General features: G+C 47.1%; 1 protein-coding gene across 2 annotated transcripts in view; it reads left to right on the forward strand.

Moving 5' to 3' along the window:
* The first annotated feature begins 876 nt into the window (after positions 1 to 876).
* Positions 877 to 21,042, forward strand: part of Adamts17 (ADAM metallopeptidase with thrombospondin type 1 motif 17) — a 335,608-nt gene continuing 315,442 nt past the window's right edge. For both annotated transcript variants that reach the window (XM_045144992.1, XM_045144993.1), the window contains exons 1-3: positions 877 to 1,009; positions 1,310 to 1,680; positions 11,907 to 12,072. In XM_045144992.1, coding sequence (XP_045000927.1) covers positions 928 to 1,009; positions 1,310 to 1,680; positions 11,907 to 12,072 — 619 coding nt within the window. In that variant the 5' untranslated portion in view covers positions 877 to 927. The remainder of the gene's footprint in view (positions 1,010 to 1,309; positions 1,681 to 11,906; positions 12,073 to 21,042) is intronic.

The following is a 21,042-nucleotide window of genomic DNA, read 5'->3' on the forward strand; positions in this document are numbered from 1 at the left end:
CTAAGACGTTCTTAAAGATGCTGAAGAGGCCCTTGCACACATATTCTGATGGGAAGGAGCACGCTCAAGTGCTGCCGAATGACTGGGTTCAAGTCTGCACTGTGCTACTTAGCAACCTTGAGAAGTAGCTAATGCTGCCTCTCCGCCACCTTGACAGGACTCTTGCTGTTAGCAGCAACACCCAACACCCTTCCCAAAGACACTACCATATATTCTAGCCTTGGCGGTGACAGAAATTCACTGGTTAACTTAAGAAAACTCCTCCTTAAGTTCTCTCCTCCTCAGTTTCTCAATTTGCCAACGTGTGTATATATGCACATCTTCCTAGCTTCTGTGAAGAAGCCCTCAGAAATGCCAGAGGTGTGTATAACCATTACCGATGTAGCGGACAGGTGCAAATTCAGGTGTGCAGAAAACCGATCTGGGAGTAAATATAATGGAAATCAAAATTGCTTCATTTATATGCAGAGACAGCCATGCTTTTGACCGGGACAATTTCTAGCCTGTACTTCGGAGGCTGGAGAGCAACTTCAGAGTTGGTTTCCAAAGAGAGCACAGAAGACCAAGCATTCTCCTGGCTCCTCCAGGATCGCACAAATTCAGTCGGCTCGCGCCCGACCCCTGCTGTCCGGTCCCGGTGCTGCCCAGAAACCACGTGTAAGAAAGTGCTTACAACCTAACTACGCGCTTTGGGTTCCACCGGTCCCAGCCAATAGGCATGAGGAAGGCGGGGCAGAGGAAAGAAGACGTCCAATCACCAGCTGCTTTCCAAGGGAAGGCGGGGCTCGGTATTTACCACGTTGGGTTTGTCCGCAGCGCTAATTACTTTTTCCAAAGGCTGCAGCAGGGCTTCACTCCGGCTGGCGCCGCCGCCTCGCGCGCTGCTGCTCTGCCCCACGGTCGCGGGGGCTGCTCGTGCCGAGTACCATGTGTGACGGCGCCCTGCTGCCCCCTCTCGTCCTGCCCTTACTGCTGCTGCTGCTGGCCTGGGGACCGGTCGCAGGCACAGGTAGCGCCCCTTCCTATCGAGGCCACCTTCCCTGGGCTCTCTCGAGAGGCATCAAGGCATCCCGGTGCCCGGGTGCGGCGGGGCTGGGGTGTTGGGGGAGGATGACAGCGTCCTGGGCCGGGTGGTCGAAGGAGCGGGTTCCCCGCGGCTCGGGGCAGGGCGATCCGCCGCCGGGTCTCTGCCGGAGCCCCCTTCCCCTGATGGCGCTGGCCAGCCCGGAGGAGCCGGCGCGAGGGGAGAGGATCGTGAGTGCCAGGGGTGCCCGGCGGCGGCGCTGACGCGTCTTCTGTCTCCCCGCAGCGGTGGGCGACGCCGCGGCCGATGTGGAGGTAGTGATCCCCAGGCGGGTGCGTCCGGACGACGTGCACCTGCCGCCCCTGCCCGCAGCCGCCGCGGGACCCCGACGGCGGCGCCCCCGCGCGCCCCCCGCCGCCCCGCGCGCGCGCCCCGGAGAGCGCGCCCTGTTGCTGCACCTGCCGGCCTTCGGGCGTGACCTGTACCTGCAGCTGCGCCGCGACCTGCGCTTCCTGTCTCGGGGCTTCGAGGTGGAGGAGGCGGGCTCAGCCGGGCGCCGGGGACGCGCCGCGGAGCTGTGCTTCTACTCCGGCCGGGTGATCGGCCACCCGGACTCCCTCGTCTCGCTCAGCGCCTGCGGCGCCGCCGGCGGCCTGGTACTGCCCGCGCCCCCACCGGGTCTACCTGTCCGGTCTGTTGCGATGCCTGGGGTGGTCCCCGAGAGGGCTGGGGAGGGGTCGTCTAGGTGGGAACTCCACAGTCTTCTCCCCCATCCCTCACCCCACCGGGCTACCTGGCTGGTTTCACCTGAGCACAGTGGATGGGAGGGAAAGCCTCTTCTATTCCCAGCTTTGGCCGTGCGCAGAACCTGACTGCAATACCTACATTCTGCTGGGTCGCGCTGGAAAATCAGCTGTACCCTAACCTACCTATTGGTGCACGCGAAACTGACAGGCCCGCGTATTAAGAGGCGCCTTTGACCCAGGCATCTGCCCAAATGTGCATGCCCCTGTCGTGTCGTGGGAGAACTCGTTTGTGTTCATCTGCCCTGGGGTGAGAGTAGATAACCTCCCTTTTGCCTTTGAGTCTTTCTTGTCACACCAGGAAGTTTAGGGAAGGCCCTAGGCAGGCCGCTGGTACCCCTTTCTAGAGGTAAGAGCGGGGAAAGGGAGGGCGGTCAGGACTCTTGTTTCCTCATACCATAGCAAGTGTTTGCCTGGCGCCCACCCCCAAGGAGGGCTGCGGGGTGAGTACCTTGGTGCTAAAGCCTGGAACCCACTCCTATACTTCCCCATTCCCAAGACCCTGTGTAGCTGTGTTTGAGGCACCTGTGACCACACTCCGGGGGACATGGAGAACTCTTGGAGGGTCTTGCCCCATCTGTGCTCACCTTTGATCCTTTAGCTACACACTAACGCTCACTCAAATGCTTCTCAGCTTCTTCCCGGTGCCCCTAAGGACTGCACGTGGCTGGCAGATGGCTGCCCCTGCAAAGCCTGGCATCGCTCAGAACAAGAGATGTACGTGTTGTTTCTCTGGCATAGCAAGTTCTGATATTTTGTGTCTGCCCTCCCCAGGCAATAATAGCACAGTCCCCCCCGAACCTGAACTAATCATCTACCACCATCTAGAATTCTGGCTCTCCTCACATGCCTTGAAGCAAAACCAGAAAGCCTGTGAACCCAAGATTTTATGGGAGGCTTCTGCTTTCTTCTCAGCATTGAGAAGGGGTTTTGAGGGACCTCTGAGTGTAATTTCCTGGGAGCAACCACATTCTCTTTTCAGGAATTTTCCGAGGTCTGATTTTAAGGCACAGTTTGCTTTTGCTTGACTGGAAGAAATTGGCAGCTTTGGTGAAACAGGGAAAATGCATAGATTGTGGCGGGCTTGATAGGCGTTAACGTGGAACGGGGGCAGAGAGTGTGGGCTGTGGACGAGCAGGCTTAAGTAGGAGTGAGAAAGCTCAGATCATTGCAGGGCTCGGGTCAGGGCTGTATCATGTTCTGGGAGGGACTCGAAGGCCGACATCATTTTTCCTGTTTTTGCCAAAGTGTTTCAAGTCTAGGTCACATCACTGTACTGTACATGGAAACATCTGAATCCCATTTGCTGCGGTTTCGTGAGTTTCTGTAGAGGTCAGAGTTTATACTTCTTGGTGTAAAGTTTCCAGCGAGGAGCTATCTGTGAAGGAGCCCAGGCTGGAAATCTGGATAACATTGACTTAAAAGTCCTCGCAAAGCTAGTGCTGAGCCTCCACATAGATGGCATCTAAGCCAGCTTTTCAGGAAGACTGTGCTGCCCTTCAAAACCATGTGGGGGCGCTGTGCTTTAGAGAAAGGAACCCAGCCAAGAGGCAGAGTTCTCCCTCCCTTCCCCCCCTCCAGCCCCCCTGCCAGTTGGGGGTGGACCTTTGAGACTTTAGAATTTAAATTCCGGTTTGAGGAGACACTGCTGTTGTTTAGTCTGTCTTGTTCATCCTGTTCGTGCGAGCTGGATGTTGGACACTGTCACCAAGTACACGTAGACAAAGGCAGAAAGCAGGAGGGGTAAGACAGCAGGGTGGCTTGGAGCAGGTCTCTTAGTGGCAAGGCGGTCCTGGAGTCCAGGGAAAAGGGAGCCACAGACCATAGGCTCTCTGAGATTGCACTGCACCCATTTTGGCTTGGTTCTCCAACCAGAAGGAGGGTAAGACTGTGCTGTTACCTCCTGACCATGGTAGAAGCGCCTTAAGAAGAGATGTGCAGTTGCACGTATGTTTGTCAAGTCAGGCTCTGCTACCAGGCACTGAGAGGGGAGTGATGTTGAGTAATTGGCTTTTGGTGGTTGTGGATGGTGGTGTTTCAAAAGGCTTCCAGTATTGAAAGAATCACGTAGAGCAGGGGTCAGCAAACGCGCATTTGTCAGGAAAGTCTAGAGCGTAAATAGTTGAGGCTCTGCTGACCAACTAGTCTTCAGCCACACCTTCTGAGCACTGCCCTTCCAGTGAGAAAGCAGCCCCGGATGCTGTGCAGACAAGTAAATGTGGCTGTGTTCTACCTCATTGTACCCTGGATGTTAATTCTGCCATAACTGATGTCTCCCAGTGGTGCATAGCATCTGTGATGTGCTCCGAGATGTTGGGCGTCTATTTAAAGGATCTAAATTATTAGCATAGATCATTACTTAATTGTCTATGGGGCATGGAGAATAAGTCACACACATCCCTTCCTCTTGCTTCTGGGCAGTACGGTGGGCTCGTGCTGTTTCCCCTCTCTGTCTTATCTGGAAGAGCTATGCCAGCTGCACGTTTTGGATCTTCAAAGACTGGGAGCTCAAGGATTGTTTTCTGTTTATGCTGCTTCCTTTTTGTTTACATTTCAGGGAGTCTTTAGACCTAGTGCCGAGTTTTGAAGGGATTCCTATGGTTATAGGAGTGTAACATGAATGCAGTGAGCTTTAGGCTTAAGAAGGTAGCTCTGCTAATGAATTTACCCAGTGTGGATCAGTTGCCTCCTGCATGAAGTACCAGGGCACCGCCAGCCAGCAGACTTCCCCATTGAACTTTACAGGTGCAGAGAAGCTGAGGGCAGTTCTTCAGGGACAGACAGCATTGTTGTCTTAATAGGCTCTGTGTGCCTTGTCTAAAATGAAGGTCTTATTTCAGGCCGAATAAGCTCAGATGAGGGGGGGCTAGAAGCTGTGGACTGAGCAGTAGCCATTCTTCCTCTGCAAGCTCACCCCTTCTTGGCTCAGCACTTGACCTGCAGTGCACTCTGTGCAAGGTGTGGGGCCAAGAGATCATGAGCAAGTTTTGGGCTGTGGAATACTAAGCAGCCAGGCCTGTTCCCCGGCCATCCCAGCAGGGCCACAAAGAGCAGGACTTCTTTAGGCCTCTTTTGGAGTCACAGCCACATGTGGCATGACTGTTATTGGAGTCTTGGTTGTACAGATTGGATGCTGGTTGTGCTTGATGATCACCTGTGCGCTGGCTGGTCTGCCAGAAGTAGAGAACACGGGGCCATTTTTGTGAGTCATCATTGGTGGTATTTCTTACCTTCATCATGTGGTATTGCTTTTCCAGTTCACGGGGAGCCTTTGGAGAGCACACATTTCTGTTTCCTAAGGAAGTGCATTGCAGAAGGGAGTGCATGAGGGCCAGGGCCCACCAGCCAGTGAGTTAGCCAAGTGTGTCGGAGGTTATAAGAGCTGGTATAATTATTCTTAGGAGGGTAGCTATAGCCACATCACTGCCTTGTACTTTAGGACAGAGCATCTTCTAGCCTGTGGTTGTTTGATTATAAAATTGCCCAGCTTTCTATTGCTATATTACTTCATCAAGTAGAGTTGAATAGGAATTCATCTGAACCCAAATGTCACAGTGTGGAAACCATTTAGAAGGGATCAGATGGACCAAGCTATATCCTAATTCATTATGTTGATATAGGTATGAAAAAGGTACCTTGTCCTAAGCAAGTGATCAGTTAACCTCACCAGAGAACTGGTCACGTAGAACATAACCCTATTTAGAAGTGACATGGTATGTCCTTAGATCTTTGTGGAAAGGCAGCAACTGAATGGATGGTAAGGGGGGAGGGCCATCATGAAGTTTGGAGCTGGTGCTTGAAAAAATTAAAGAGAAGAACAGCAGTAGAAAATTCCAAGGCTTCTGATCTACCCTGGGAGGACATTCAGACAGCTTCAAGTTGTATTCTCTTCTCCCTCTTTGACCTCTCTTATGCTCTATATTGTTTGTCCTTCCTGAGTGTCAGAGTTCACTCATGAGTGGAGTGCCTGCGACTCTCCAGAGCTGCGTGACAGCACTTAGGAAGCCAGGCTCTGCCTTCTTTCTGCACAGTTGCCCATAAATGTGACCTAATGTGCTCAAATTTCTCCACTTTGGAATTCAACTTAGTTGCATCATTTTACAGAAAGAAGAGAAACACAAGGTGGGATGGTGAACTGAAGAAGGCCTCCTAGGCTGGCTGCATTCTTGAAGTGTAGTCTCTGATCACTGAAAGGCTGCAGCTGCTTGACCTTGGCCATGTGTGAGAGATGTCACCACAGCCTTTGGGTCCAAAGCAACCACACAGTTAACCTATCCTGGGCCACACTTGTGTGCTCAGGCACACAAATGCATGGTCATGGTCTTGTCCTTTTTAGTAAATGAACTGCATGGCATTTGGGGCTATGACCATGAATGAATGAGTTGCCTAACTCTTTTAACTCTCTCCTGACCTGTGGCCATAAAGAATAAATGACTTTGGCTTGGTGTGACTGTTAATGGAATAGAATACAATGTGTGAGGTCTTACAGAGACAGCCTGCCATTTTAAGGCATTCAAACCAGGTCTTTTCTAGCCCTAAAGGCTATTCCCAGACATTTCTAGTTATAAATAAACCAATCAGAGCAGTCACGGATCACTATCACACACCTATCGTGCAGAATGTTACAGTGGGCTGCTGCCATGCTCAGAGATAAGTGCAATGCAGTCCTGTTGGGAGGATGGTCCACAGGTGCATGGAAGGAAGGCACACTGCAGCCTTTGGGACAGATGAGCCAGAAGCAGAAAGGGGCTCTGGAAGGACAGATCAGTGGAGCCAGGCCCTGCGAAGCCTCAGGCAGAAGGAATTAGCAGAGCTGAAGAGAGTGGGCCTGGCGTTCTAGAACAGAAGAGTGATGGCCAAGCCACTGAGGCCAAGTGTTCCCAACAGGAGAGACCTGTGCGTTGGCTCTGGGACGGGATTGGTGGTTTGAGGAGATGAGGGAGATGAAGTGAATCAATAGGAATGTAGGTGTTGCAGTCAGGTTTGCCTTGTTGGCACAAATCACCCAACCAAGAGCAGCTTTTGGGAAAAAAGGATTTATTTTGGCTTACAGACTCAAAGGGAAGCTCTATGATGGCAGGGAAAACACTGGCATGAGTAAAGGGTGGACATCACCCCCTGGCCAACATAAGGTGGACAATAGCAGAGTGTGCCAAACATTGTCAAAGGCTATAAAGCCCATAATCCCACCCCCCAAAATACTCTGTCTGCAGAGGGCTTTAATTCCAACTGCTATCAGCTGGGGAGACTAGCATTCAGAACATCTAAGTTTATGGGGGACACCTAAATCAAACCACCACAGTAGGGCAGATGTGTGGGGTCTTGGGTGCTAATGTGAGGCATGTGGAATTTACCTTAGGACAGTGGTTGTCAAACTTGAGCTAACTGTCAAGAGTTCAATGCAAAGTCTGTTAAGTTGATTGTAAGTGCTGCTGTTGCTGGCCCAGTACCTCCTCTAGACCAGGATTCTAGAGTGATGGAGAAAACTGTGGCATTAGTCTGGGCAGTCCTGGTGAGATCATGGTGGGAAGGAGAAGTGACATCAGGTGGTATTTAGGCTTTGGATGGGTAAGGTAAACGTGAGAAGAAAGAGATCCATCCATGCAAGAGGGGTTTCACAGGGAGAGCTTACAGTCCTTTGACTGGCTGTAATGAAATGAGGAGACCAGAGAGTGACTGACATTCTGAAGGGGAAGCTGGCTTTGGAAAGATGACCACACATCTCATTTGCGCAGCAGCAGTACTGGGAGAAGGACAGATTAGGAAGCCCCTCATTTCTGTGTGTGCGCAGGGAGAGGTGTGGAGAGGTGTGAAGTGCCCCGAGACTCTGCTGAGCCCACCAGAGCATCACAGGTGGGTGCAGAGGTAGGCTTGCAGCCACAGGACAACTTTTCCTCCCATACAGGAAGCAAACTCATCATCCAGTTGTCTCAGTGTTCAAACAACCTGTACTGACTCATCTCCTCATAGAGAAGGTGACCTCAGACCTATGCTTGCCAGCTGAGGATCTGCAGTGTCCTGAATAAGGGTTGAGGGGCTTCCTGGGCATGGAAATGCTAGTGTGGCCTTAGTAGGAAGATGACCTCAACAGTCATGTGGTTTCATCCCCTTCCACAGAGGTCCCTTTATGACATCTGTGCTATGAAGAGGGGCGGTATATCCTGCTAAGTGGAAATAAAACCCTTTTATACACAATCCAAGATAGGAGAGCTAGTCCTGCTTGGGGAGCGATGGGGTTAGTAATATCCTCTCTTCAGCAGTCCAGAAGCCCTTCAAAGCAAGGACCTGGAACAAAGAGTTGAAAGGTAACCCCTTGCCTTAGATTCTACCGGATGCTTTTTTATTTGGATGGTACTTCTTTCATGTAGGATCTACAGTCTAGCAAAAAGTGCTGTTTTCCTTTTAAAAGTATCATCTCAATGGGGGTTGTTGGTTTCCTTCGAGCCAGTGAACTCCCTCTGGGCCATGGGGCTTTCTGCCACGGATGTTTCTTCCCACCCGATCCCTGTTCTCTGCTCTGCAGAGGATCATCGCAGCCTCTTGCTCCTGAGTCTCTGCTGCCATCTCCAGAATGTGGAGGCTGCAGAGGAGCATTTCCACACATCTCCCTCTTCAGCATAGATGATGCCTGGAGGCTTTGTACAAGTCCAGGGCAGCAGGGAGCTAGAAGCCAGTATCAGAGCACTGCAGTCAGAGAGGATGTCCCAGGCTCCAAGTCCACATGCCTCTGCACATTGAACTCAAGACAGCAAGTGGCCGTGGTTACCAGCTAAAAGCTGCCACAGTGGTTCTTGTCTTGAGTGTTCACTGAATTTTCTGATGGATGTCAAAATCTATACGGGTGACGATGTGCAGCTGCCTGGAGCAGGGCCTGGGTTCCAGAGCTCTCTAGAACTGTCCAGGGGATACCACCGTGCAGCTGGGTGTTAAGAACACCAGCATAGGTCTGAGGTCACCTTCTCTATGCAGAGATGAGTCAGTACAGGTGGTTTGAACACTGAGACAACTGGATGATGAGTTTGCTTCCTGTATGGGAACATCTAGACTTCCTGGGAGAAAAAGTTGTCCTGTGGCTGCAAGTCTACCTCTGCACGTACCTGTGATGCTCTGGTGGGCTCGGCAGAGTCTGGGGGCACTTCACACCTCTCCACACCTCTTCCCCTGCACACACAGAAATGAGGGGCTTCCTAACTGTTCCCCTCCCAGTGCTGCTGCTGCACAAGTGAGATGTGTGGTCGTCTTTCCAAAGCCGGCTTCCCCTTCAGAATGTCGATCACTCTCTGGTCTCCCCATTTCTGTTCACCACAGCCAGCCAGTCACAAAACAAGGGGCACTGTGGGCTGTCTATTCTGGTGAAGCTTAGGCTAGTCCATTAAGTTTCTCTAGTTACTGCGATGTGGTGGATATTGAAACAAGGAGAAAGACGAATTCGGTTCCTGCTTTGCAAGAGCATGCTGTGAGGCTGTGAAAATGTCTGATAGCATGAGGATGGGCAGTGGACTGCAGAGAAGGTGTTTGTGAGGGGAAAGAGTGGAGAACAGGGAGAGTTGAGGGCTGGCAAGAACTTTGGGGTGTGGCTAATACAAGTAAGCTCTTAAATTCTTTTGATGCGTTGAGTATATACATATATGGGAAGTAATGCCAACAGAGCTTCTTTATCACTGGTCATGTGCAGATAGGGTGAGCGTTAGAGACACCCAAGGGTGCTCGTTGACAATGAAACTGACACCCAGGGTGGGGATGGAGAGAAACCTTTCCATGCACAAACTCCAGGCTGAGAGCTTTGTGCAGCTGTCTACCTGCTTGAAGGTGAGGTCCCAGAGGTGCCATGGGCTGCCAAGTAGACCATGGCTGGTGGGTGCGTCCCCTTAGTCCTCTTTCACCAACACTGCCATTTTCTTGCTCCAGAGCATGGAAAGCAGGCTGCCCATCTGTGCTGGACTTCTGCACAGCCTACCACAGCCGCCGTCTACCTCCACTTCTTCAGTCTCTTCAAACCAGCCCAGCGAACGAGCTCAAGTTTTCACTTCAAAGGAGGGGGAAGGAAGCTGGGCTCTCCTGCAGGTCACGCAGTGCCACTCTGAGACAGTTTTATTTGGGCAGTAAAATCTGTGAGTTGTTCTTGGCAGAAGTTCTAATGAAATGGAAACCTTGACATCTGCTTGGAGCTGGAAGTGTGGTCTCACCCTGTGTGTTGGGGACTCGAGGTTGTAGGCAATCTGAGGAGGTGGTCTGATTTACTCTCCAAGTGGCATGGAATTGGTGCATCCTTCTAGTGTAGCTCTCTCTTCTGGCTTGAGTGAGATCTGTGCAGGCCTTGAGACTGAGAAATCGCAGTGCTCTGCAGGGAAGGTCCTGTGGTCCTCAGACCACATGAAATGTCATTTGGGAATCTTAGAAGTGTTGATCCCCAAGACCTCTAGGTGATTGTGGTCTATGCTAGGGTTTGTGAATCACTGGTTTAGTATGTATGTCGTGACTTTTTAAAAGTCATTGCAGAAGAGAAGGAGAAGCAGAGAGAGGGGAGGAGGAGAGAGAGGAAAAGAAAGAAGAGGAAAAGGATGAGTATGTCTCCCTAAGATGGTGCTGTCTTATCTGAATTGGTGCTAGCCAAGGCAGCCCAGCTATGTCACTTGGGAGAGGAGACATTGATTGCATGGGTCAGTATATGGACTGGGTCCTCCACGGCTCTGGCTGAGTCAGATTCTTGTAGGAGGTTTACTTACACCACATAAGAAGGAAGCTGGCAGCAGGCGTCCCCAGCAAGGAGGGCTCACTTCTTCCCGGATGGCAGGATGAGTTCCAACAGGGAGGGATGTTCTTCACATCAGATTATGTTTTTCCCAAGCACTCACTCTATTTAAATGTCAAATTAAAAAACCTTAGATAGAAGGTTTTTTAAAATTTAATTTACAAATCTTAAAATTTAGCAAGCTTTTGCAGTTATTCTTTGGGGAGTTTGAATCATTTGGAGCCATTTACCAATTTTGGTGATTCGCAACTTCTAAAAATTTGAAACTGTCTTTAGAAATTTAACACCTTCAGTTTTACTTTCAAGTTCTTTGGTTGTCTGATTATAGAAAATGAGCCCTCCGTAGCTGAACTTAGTGACACTTTAAATTAGAATGAAAAATTTGATCTATTAGATACTCTGTCAACCTCTTTTAAATGTTACAGTTTGGGGGAAGATGTGCAAAATGACTCATACTACAAATCTGACCAATTTCATTGTGTGGATTTAGTGCTAAATATTCCCAAGGGACAAAATACATTTTTTTCCTCTACTAGGGATATAATTTTCATTATTAACAATTCCAGGTTGTTTCTGATATGGATTTGTTTTGTTTTGTTTTTCAGACAGGGTCTCACTCATCCCCAGGCTGGCCTTAACACACTATCTTCCTGCCTCAGCCTCCTGAGAGCTGGGATTGTAAGCTATCGCACCTAGCTCCAATAGACTTTTAAGAGGATAGTTTTAGCCCTATAGACACAGCTCAGTGGTAGAGTGCTTATCTCATATGCAAGAGTCCCTAGTTCTAATCTCCAGCCCCACAAATGGATGGTTTTAAAAATAATTAGTAGGGGCTGGAGAGATTGCTCAGTGGTTAAGGTGCTTGCCTACAAAGTCCAGTGAGATGGGTTTGATTCCCCAGTAGATGCACAAAGTGACACATGCATCTGGGGCTCATTTGCAATGGCTAGGAGCTCTGCCATGCCCATTCTCTCTTTGTGTCTGTCTCTCTTCTCTCTGTCTGTCTGTGCTTACAAATAAAATAAATAATTAGTAAGTGAAGTTTTAAAAACATGATGGGGAAGTAATTCATCTCTGAAAGCAGGCTTAGAAAGCAGATACATGGGCACTGTAGTTTTTTACCCCCAAACTTCCCAACACAACTAGTCAGTGGGAGATCTTCAGGTCAGAAGGAGGCACGCTGTGAGACTCTGGTAAATCGTAGAAATACAAAGTCCAAAGCCCAGACACAGAAAACCAAGTCACAGCCCATACCTTGCTATGTTCAAGCTGCTGGGGCCATGGGTATGTTTGAGCGAGGATGATTGATGTCCTCTTTTCCGGACAGGTTGGCCTCATCCAGCTTGGGCAGGAGCAGGTGTTCATCCAGCCCTTCAACAACTCCAGGAGTCCGCTCAGCCGACAGGAACATCTGATTAGGCGCAAAGGGTCCTTCACCTCCAGCCCATCTGCTGAGACCAAGGAATCTGGGCAGCTCTGCAAGGTTGTGACAGGTGAGTCCTGACAACAAAGGGGCTAGATAGAACACACACATGCACACACCCATATCGCATGTGGGTCCCAAATGTGCTGAAGTCATGAGTGAGAACTTGCCTTCCCCATGTGGTCGGTGCCACTTATTGGCAGAGGCTTGTATCATTAGACAAGTTCCATACAGTGTGAACATCATGGGGTGGGTTTCCTCAAGATAAGGTGACTACAGTGTCCCTAGGTGATACAATCTTATAGGACCATCATTGCATTTGTTGTCTGTTAATTAAAACATGACTATTTGACATGGGACCATATTTTGGAAGCTGTTCTACTGTCCCTGAAATCACTTCTTTTTCTTTTCTGTGTAAATAAGTATCATCATTTCAGGCTCAATGGCTCTTTGAAAAAATGATCATTTTCTGTGAGGAGCTCAGTATCTCATTCCTGTAGAGCTTCACTTTTATGTATCAGGAGCACGTTAAGGCTCAAAACACTCGTGGCTTACATGTTGCCAGGCACCAGGTTATCAGCATAGCTGAGATAAAGTTTTCCCCGGTGATGGCCTGTTTGGAACTTCTTGCTCCTCTGACAGTGGCTCTGGCAGCTCTACTGAGGGTTGCCTGGGGTCAGATAAAGCAGTGACTCCGAGTGTGGCCCCTGGAGCAGCAGAATCAGCATCACTTGGGACTTTGTCATGAGGGCACATTCTCCAGCCCCACACCAGACCAGCAGCAGCTGGATCTCCTTGGATGGGCCTACTACCTTCCAGGCACCCCTGGGGATTCAGATGTACTGTAAGGTGGAAACTCATTGCTGTATAAATTGTTATTTATGAACCTGTCCCCTCACATACTGATCTCATTAGACTAGGGTATGATTTGGGTGTCACTTTGGGGCAGATGCCCTCTCTGCTGACACATTCTGCACCTCTATTTGAACAAACATCTGTCAGGTATTTGAGAACATTTTACAATTTGTGTCATCAGAAGTCTGCCTGAAAATATGTCTCCTTGTGAAGTTGGATAACCTGTGTGTCACAGGTTGCATTTCTTCCCAGCAGGTATTTGGCTTGGGGCTGGCCTGGCTGACCTTAGTGAGTTAGGTTTTCAAGATCCAGAGGTATTTTTTTGTGTGAAAATATAATACAACTCTGTTTGGTATTCCAGTGACCTTGGAACTTAATTAATGGTACGGATTGCTTGAGAATTGCTTTGCAATTGGGAAAGAAGTCTTGCAGCTCAGCTCAGCCCTGGCCGTAGACGGTAGCAGTTGCATGTCGCCCTCCTTAGCTCAGCCTGCTTGTGGCAGGGAGGGTTAGTCATACTGTGCTGGATAAAGGGCTGTTCTGAAGCCCCAGGAAAGCTGTGAGTCCACGGTGGAGAGAAAATGTCACCCATCTGTGTTCCTACAACAGTGGGGAAAATTACTAGTGACTCAAAAATTCCCTTAATAGGAATCAGGGACTTAGGGTGATGGATATGGACTTGACGCCAGGGTCATTTTACTAACTGTGGGTAGGTTAGTTTCAGTGGGTGATTTTTTTTTTTTCTTTCTTGATCTGTTTTGTGGTAAAACAGCTGTTGGCCATTGTATGTCTTTGTGTGCTTTCTGTGGCTGACCTGAGCACACGGGTTTGGAGGCAGAAGGATTTCTCGAGGACAGGTTTTCAGCCCTGGCTGTGTGTTGACGTGACCAAGAGGGCTTGATCAAGTTCTCTTATCCAGCCCCTCCCCGCCCTGCCCCTGCTTTCACTGGTCTGGGACATAATCTGTGTCCACTCCTCATGGGTTCTAATGTGCAGCTGCTGTTGAAAACCACCCGTTAACAAATATTAAGTGGGAGTTACGGTACCCGCAGGCCATCAGGAAGGGGCTTTTCTCAGGCAAGAACCTCTGCGTGAGGCACACATGCAGTGAAGGTGCTCCACCCAGAGAAACTGAGGGCAGGTAGGTTTTGTTCTCAGGCCCCACTCAAGTCAGTGCCCATCAGCTGCTAGTCCATGACCGCGCAGCCCAGCTTGCAGGCTGATTAGCTAATGGATATTGGTCTAATGACCTCCTGCTTGCTTTCATCCCCTTTGGACGAGGGACACGAGGAATTGCTGACCAAATGACAAATGGTGCTTATGCTTGCATTTTTGTATCTAGGGCTGGTTTGAGAAACATTTTTTTTTCTGTGCATGCGTATATGTGTGGTATGCATTCATTGTGTTTGCGCGCGCACGCGCGCATGTGTGTGTCTGACAGAGAGAGAGAGAGAGAGACAAGACCAGAGTTTGACATCAGGTGGCTACTTTAGGTGTTCTCCACCTTAGCTTTTGAGACAAGGTTTCTCACTGAACTAGAGCTTACCAATTTGGCTAGACAAGCAAGCCAAGAAGCCCAAAGGATCCTTCTGAATCAGCCTCCCCAGTGTTGGGATTGGAAGCCCCAGCACACCTGGCGTTTTACCTGGGTACTGGGAACCATGTGCAGGTTGTCACACTTGTACAACAAGCACTTGACCCATGGAACCATCTCCTCAGCTCATTTGAGACACTCTTTAATAGATTGTTTAGTCTTCTAAATACCTTTTTCTTTTAAATTTTTTGTTTTTAGACAGAGCAAGAGAGAGAAAGAGGCAGGGAGAGAGAATTGGTGTGCCAGGGCCTCAGCCACTGAAATCAAACTCCAGATGCTTGTGCCACCTAGTGGGCATGTGCAACCTTGTGCTTTCCTCACCTTTGTGTGTCTGGCTTATGTGGGATCTGGAGAGTCAAATATGGGTCCTTAGGTTTTGCAGGCAAGCACCTTAACCATTAAGCCTTCTCTTCAGTCCAATTGAAGGCAATTAAATGGACACACTCAGAGTGGAGTGGATGTTAGAAACCAAGCAAAGACAGGAACAGCCATGCAGGCTGGGGAGAGAACTTTCTGAATTTGCTTCAGAAAGAATCTCCCCTTTCTCCCAACTTTTGTGCCAGCTTCCTCGGAGGTGTTGGAGCACAGTGTGTACTTAAAGTGACCTGAACCTTAGGCTTCCCGAATACAGAAGAAAGAAAGATAGGTCTTTCTGTTTTAAATGAGATCCTTAGGTCACGCTTTCACTGCATTGAGAAGATGCGCTCCTTTTAACAGGTTGAGCTGATGAATGGAGTTGCTTAACTGGTTCTTGTGGGTGTGGATGAGCCCAACAAGTCTTCCAATTTACCTGAAAGTTGAATTTAGGTCGGTGTCAAGTGGCTTGTGCTTGAGCTGGTGGGCTGGAAGGATGGACACAGCAAGGGTTACCTGGAAGAAACAACTTCCACCCGGTGAACACAGCTGAGGTTGAATTTCTAGGAGAGTTTGCAAGCTCCTAGTAAAGGGACACACTACTCATTTCCTTCTAGCTTCTTCTTCTTAGAACCTTATAAACTGACCATAAAAAGCAACTCCAGGTTAGAAAACTTGGCAAGAACACATGGAGTCTGCAAGCATTTTTATTTTTGGTAAGATCATGAGTTTGTGAAGGCTTTTTGGCTATTTTCAACAACTGAAATGGTACTTTGGATATGTTCAAATGTTTCTGGAATTTTAAGTAGCTATTTTGACCTCAAACCTTTTTGTCTTTCTTCTGTGTTTATTTTAATTTTCCATTCATATTCGATTTAGAGTCTTCCTGTCACTGTTTTTATTTTATTTTTCCATTCATATTCAATTTAAGGTCTTCCCATCACTGTTTTCAAGGCATCAGGTACTAATTTGACTCCTCTGCAATGGTGTGTGCTGCATGTGGATGTTGGAGGCCCAAGGTCAAGTAGAAGATCAATTTGCTATGACACAGTTTCGATATAGGAATCCCATCACATTTTGAATGGCTATGAGCTCGTTTGAATATGAACGTATGTACTAGACAGTGGTGCCCATGAAGCACTTCTGTTTCTAAAATGAGGTTCTGATTGTTTTCAGAAATTGTTAGTTAGGTATTGGGGAGATAGATCAGTTAGTAGAATGTTTGCTTGGCAAGTGTGATGGACCCCAGAACCCATATAAAAAGGCCAGGGATGGTATCATGTATTTGTAAGACAATGGGAGGTTGTCTCCCTGGGGTTTGCTGGCTAGCCAGTCTAGCCTGCTTGATCTCTCAGCCCATGAGAACCACTGTCTCCAAAAAATGTGAATGGCTCCTGAGGAATGACAACTAAGCTTGACTTCTGTCCCACATATGCACATACGTGCACCTGTGCACACACACTTGTCTAGTATTACCTGGTTCCTTCATAGCATCACGAAGTTCATGTTTGTTGAATGTCCTGAATATATCATAAATTTTCAGAAATGGTGTATTGCTAGTTGATGCAAGACTTTGCACGTGTAATCACACACGTATGTGTACCCTAATATATAACTGTGAAGACTTGTGCTTTAAATCAGTTAAGATTTCTTTGGCTTGAAATAAAGGAAGCCAAGCAAGCTTCAAGAGTTGAGATATTGACCTGGGTTTACAGAATTGAAACATGAGACTGCATGCAGATTAAGGTTAAGGTGTTTAGCCTCTCTATATGATAACTTAGTCCCCAGCTCCATCTTTTTGGTGACAGAGAGGCAGGATTTGAGGTTGGATGAGCATAGCTGGTTTTGCTTTATAAATGCTTTCACGTGTGTGAAGGCAGGAGCATATCTCTTTCTCAAAGAGTGGCTCCAAGTATCCAGGTGACAGTAAGCACCGCTCTACCTACCATTTCCGTCCTGACTTTCTGAAGGCCACCTCACTGTGTCAAAGTCTTTTGCTGTAGATTTATGACACCTCATTCAGGTCTCATCCATCATGTCAGCCACATAGTTGATAATGTAACAGCTTCCTTCCTATTTCCACAATGAGCTGTTATGGTTATAGCTTTTTGCATGCTCAGTCTCCATTCCCAAGGGCATCACACGAGTTCATGTCCTGATTCTCAATTGAGAGAGAAAGGGGCTCTTCCACTCACCCAGAGTGCTGAGTTGGGAGCTGTCGGTTGGCTGTCATCCTTGCCTACTAAGTAAATCCACATAAATAAAGCAAGGAGACTTGTATTTGTACATTGGAAGTTATCCTTAGAGGCTATGACTTCAACTTTTGTTCTCACTGACCCTTTGATAGAGTGGGGGCAAGAGAGATGAACATTTGGGGACATGTGGATATGTCAGACTGTCCCTACTGCATCCCTTAAATGCTCTCTGTCATGTTCCACAAAAAACCACCATGCTGCTGGTAGGAGAACTTTATTTTATCTTATTTTATTTATTTATTTATTTTTGGTTTTTCGAGGTAGGGTCTTGCTGTAGCCCAGGCTGACCTGAAATTTACTCTGTAGTCTCCAGAGTGGCCTCAAACTCACAGTGATCCTCCTACCTCTGCCTCCTGAGTGCTGGGGTGAAAGATGTGTGCTACCACCATGCCTGGCTTTTGGGAGAACTTTTTATCTGTGTTCATGTGGGTGTGTGTGTGTGGTCATGTGTCTGTGCTAACCTGAAGTGGTGTGTGGTGTGCTTATTTGTAGGGGCCAGAGTACCAGTTATTCTGCTCCCTCATTCTTCTACCCATTCTTACTTGAGCCATAGTTATCTCTTACTGAACCCAGAAAACTCCTCTGGTGAGTCCCAGGTCACTGCTTTCCTATGGGACCAAGAGTTACAGATTTGTGTGGCCACACCAGCTATTTAACATGGGCCTTGGAGATTCTAACCTAGGCCCTCTCAGACTCTCACGTTTGCATAGAAAGTACACTTAACCATTGAGCCGTCTCTCCCCCTCCCTGTGATTTTTATATAGAGTTGTAAACTACATCTTGTGCTGTTTTGTGTTTTAAAAGTTACATAAACCGTTTCATACCATCCAACTTACATTGTCACTCACAATAATGCTTTCCAGGTTCACCCATGCTAGTAAGTACAAATCTAGTCATTCATTTTAATAGTAGAAGTTTGCCAATTAGTTTTTTCAAAGAATTAGCTTTGGTTTTGTTTTTCTTCTCTACTGGTTTTTGTTTTCTATTTCTTTGTTTAATTTATATATATTTATGTTTTTGTTATATTTTCTACTTTTGTTGTTTTATTTTAATTCAAACGATGCCTCACTTTATTGCCCTGGCTACTCTTGAACTCATGGGCTAAAGTGATCCTCCTGCCTCAGCCTCTAAAGTAGCTTGAACTATAAGTACATGTCACTGTGCCTGGCTTTATTTGATCTTTATTCTATTATTATTATTATTATTATTTGGTTTTCCAAGGTAGGGTCTCACTCTAGCTCAGGCTGATCTGGAATTCAGTATGCAGTCACAGGGTGTCCTCGAACTCATTGCAATCCTCCTACCTCTGCTTCTCAAGTGCTGGTATTAACAGTGTGTGCCACCACGCCTGGCTTTATTCTATTGTTTTTAAGGTTTTCTGTACTTTGTCCTGTTGTTTTAGCCTCCCTATATTCTTTTCTTAAAATTTTTTTTCTTTATTTATTTGAGAGTGAGAAAGAGGAAGTGGCAGAGAGAAAGAGAATGGGCACGCCAGGGCCTCCAGCCACTGCAAACAAACTCCAGATACATGCACCTTCTGTGTCTGGCTTACATGGGTCCTGGGGAATAGAACTGGAGTCTTTAGGCTTCATAGGCAAACGCCTTAACCACTAAGCCATTTCTCCAGCCCTTTCCTCCCTGTATTCTTATGTGAAACACCTACCTCTCATTAAGTTTTATCTTTATAGAACTGTTTTGTTTTTCGGGGACAGGTCTTACACTGTAGCCTAGGTTAGCCTGGAACTACTTGAGATTCACCTGCTTCCATCTCCTCCCAAATGCTGGGATTATAGACGTGAACTACCATATCTGAATCTTTACTAATTTTTAAGTCCAAATATTTCCCTTGAAAGCAAACTTTTAGCTGCATGCAACTTTTTTTTTTAATGTGAGAAAGAAAGAGACAGAGAGAAAGAAAGAAAGAATTGGTGCACCAGGGCCTTCAGCCACTGCAAATTCCAGACGCATGCACTTCCTTGTGTGCATGTGCGCCTTGCATCACTTTGTGCATCTGGCTTACGTGGGACCTGAAGAGGTGAGCGTGAGTGCTTAGGCTTCACAGGCAAGTGCCTTAACTGCTAAGCCATCTCTCCAGCCCTGCATGCAACTTTTGATGAGTTTATTTCCAGTGCCCAGTTCTAATGATCTCCAATTTCCGTCGCAGTTTTTTCTTTCTTTCCAGAGCAGCAGAGCAAGCTAATGGTTAAGAATTTGGAGCTAGGTTCACTGGGCTTGAATTACTGCATTCACTTCTTATTAGGTCAAGTGATTGGGGGGGGACTTAAAAAACCCTCAATTTTATATAAGGATGATAGTAATTATATACTTTATACAGTTAAGATGATTAGAGAATCTATGTGAGCACATGATGTATGTCACAGATATGTTTTATTTATTATTATGCTATGAAATAATTTTAATATTTACATATTTTGCTTACAATTAATTAGCCAGTCTTAAAAATGATTTATAATCTTATATGTAAATGCTGGAGAATGTGCCTTGTGTAATATTTTCCTTTGGTTCTTTTTTATAATTTCATTACCTTTGCTGAGGCTTCCTACCTTTTCATCCATCATGAACACATTTTCCTTTAAGTCTGCTGGTCTAACATCTGAGTCATGTTTGGGTTTTGTCACCATTGTTAGTCTTCTTTTGAGAGCAGGTCATGTGTTCTTAGGTCTTGACATGTCAAGTCATTTGGACCGTGGTCCAGATGTTGTAAACACATGGAGACTTTGGGTCTGTTCCTGTGGAGAATATTTTAGCCGATACTTAATTTTGTTAGATAAACTAATTGTAGCTTGAGTGGTAGCTCAGATCTCAGTTTAGTTCTTTTATCCTTAGCCACTGTCTTTTCCTTGTAGGGCCCGTCAGGGTATTTAGGTAGAATTTTTAGATAGAATTTGAGATATGCTCTTTTTGTATCTGTCCTTCTCGATATACCCCTTCCACGATTTCCGGTCACGTTGTTGCCCTGCACTCTGACCCGTGGTCCTGCAGAGCACAAGCTTTGCATCAGAGTGCTGGCCACCCCGCGTAGCCCTGCCAAGCCTTCCCTGACTCCGAAGCTGGCCTTGTCTTCCACACGTTGACTCCCCAGAATCTTCCTGTCTTTTCCCACTTTTTTCCCACCTTTAGCTTTTTGGGTTTTGTACTTGTTAGCTTCTTGCTAGGGGTGGAGGGTGATATTGTGGAAGTCTCCAAATGGGTGTTACTTAGACTTGAGGTGGTACCTTGTGCATGTGGATATGTATGTGTTGTGTGGATACATGTGTGTGTCCATGTTCATCTTCATATGGGAATGAATATATACATACATGTATATATATGTATATATGTATATATATACACACATATATATGTATATGTGTATATATATACATATATATATATATATATATATATATATATATATATATATATGCAGGTATGTGTGTGCACATGTATGTGGAAGCCAAAGGTCAACATCATCTGGTGTCTTCCTTAATTGCTCTCCTTACTTTTTTGAAACATGGGCTTTCACAGAACCTGGAGCTCACTGATTTGGCTAGAGAAGCTAGTTAGCAATCCCTAGGGACCCATATGCGTCACCTCCCTAGCACTAGGATTATAGGCACATGTAGCACCAAAAGTGGCATTTTATGTGGGCGCTAGGGATCTGCATTCAGCCCCTCATGCTTGCATGGAAGTCACTTTGCCCACTGAGCCAGCTCCTCAGCCCCCAGGTGACACCTCCTATATGGGGAGTGGTCCACAAGAATCAGCTCGGTGTACACTGCTGTCATCCAAGCTTCCTCTTCTTAAGCTTTGAGGAAAATCCCTGATCTTGCCATTTGGTTTATATGAAGCACGTATTCCTCCAAGTCTCTTGATCTCATTTTTATTTCTTTTTCAAACGAATGACTAAAGAAATCTTTTGGATTTTTGGTGGAGGTGTTTGGGTGGATGATGGATATTTATTAATAACCCTTTGGGACAA

This window comes from Jaculus jaculus, chromosome 3 (assembly GCF_020740685.1).
Source record: "Jaculus jaculus isolate mJacJac1 chromosome 3, mJacJac1.mat.Y.cur, whole genome shotgun sequence".
NCBI lineage: Eukaryota > Metazoa > Chordata > Mammalia > Rodentia > Dipodidae > Jaculus > Jaculus jaculus.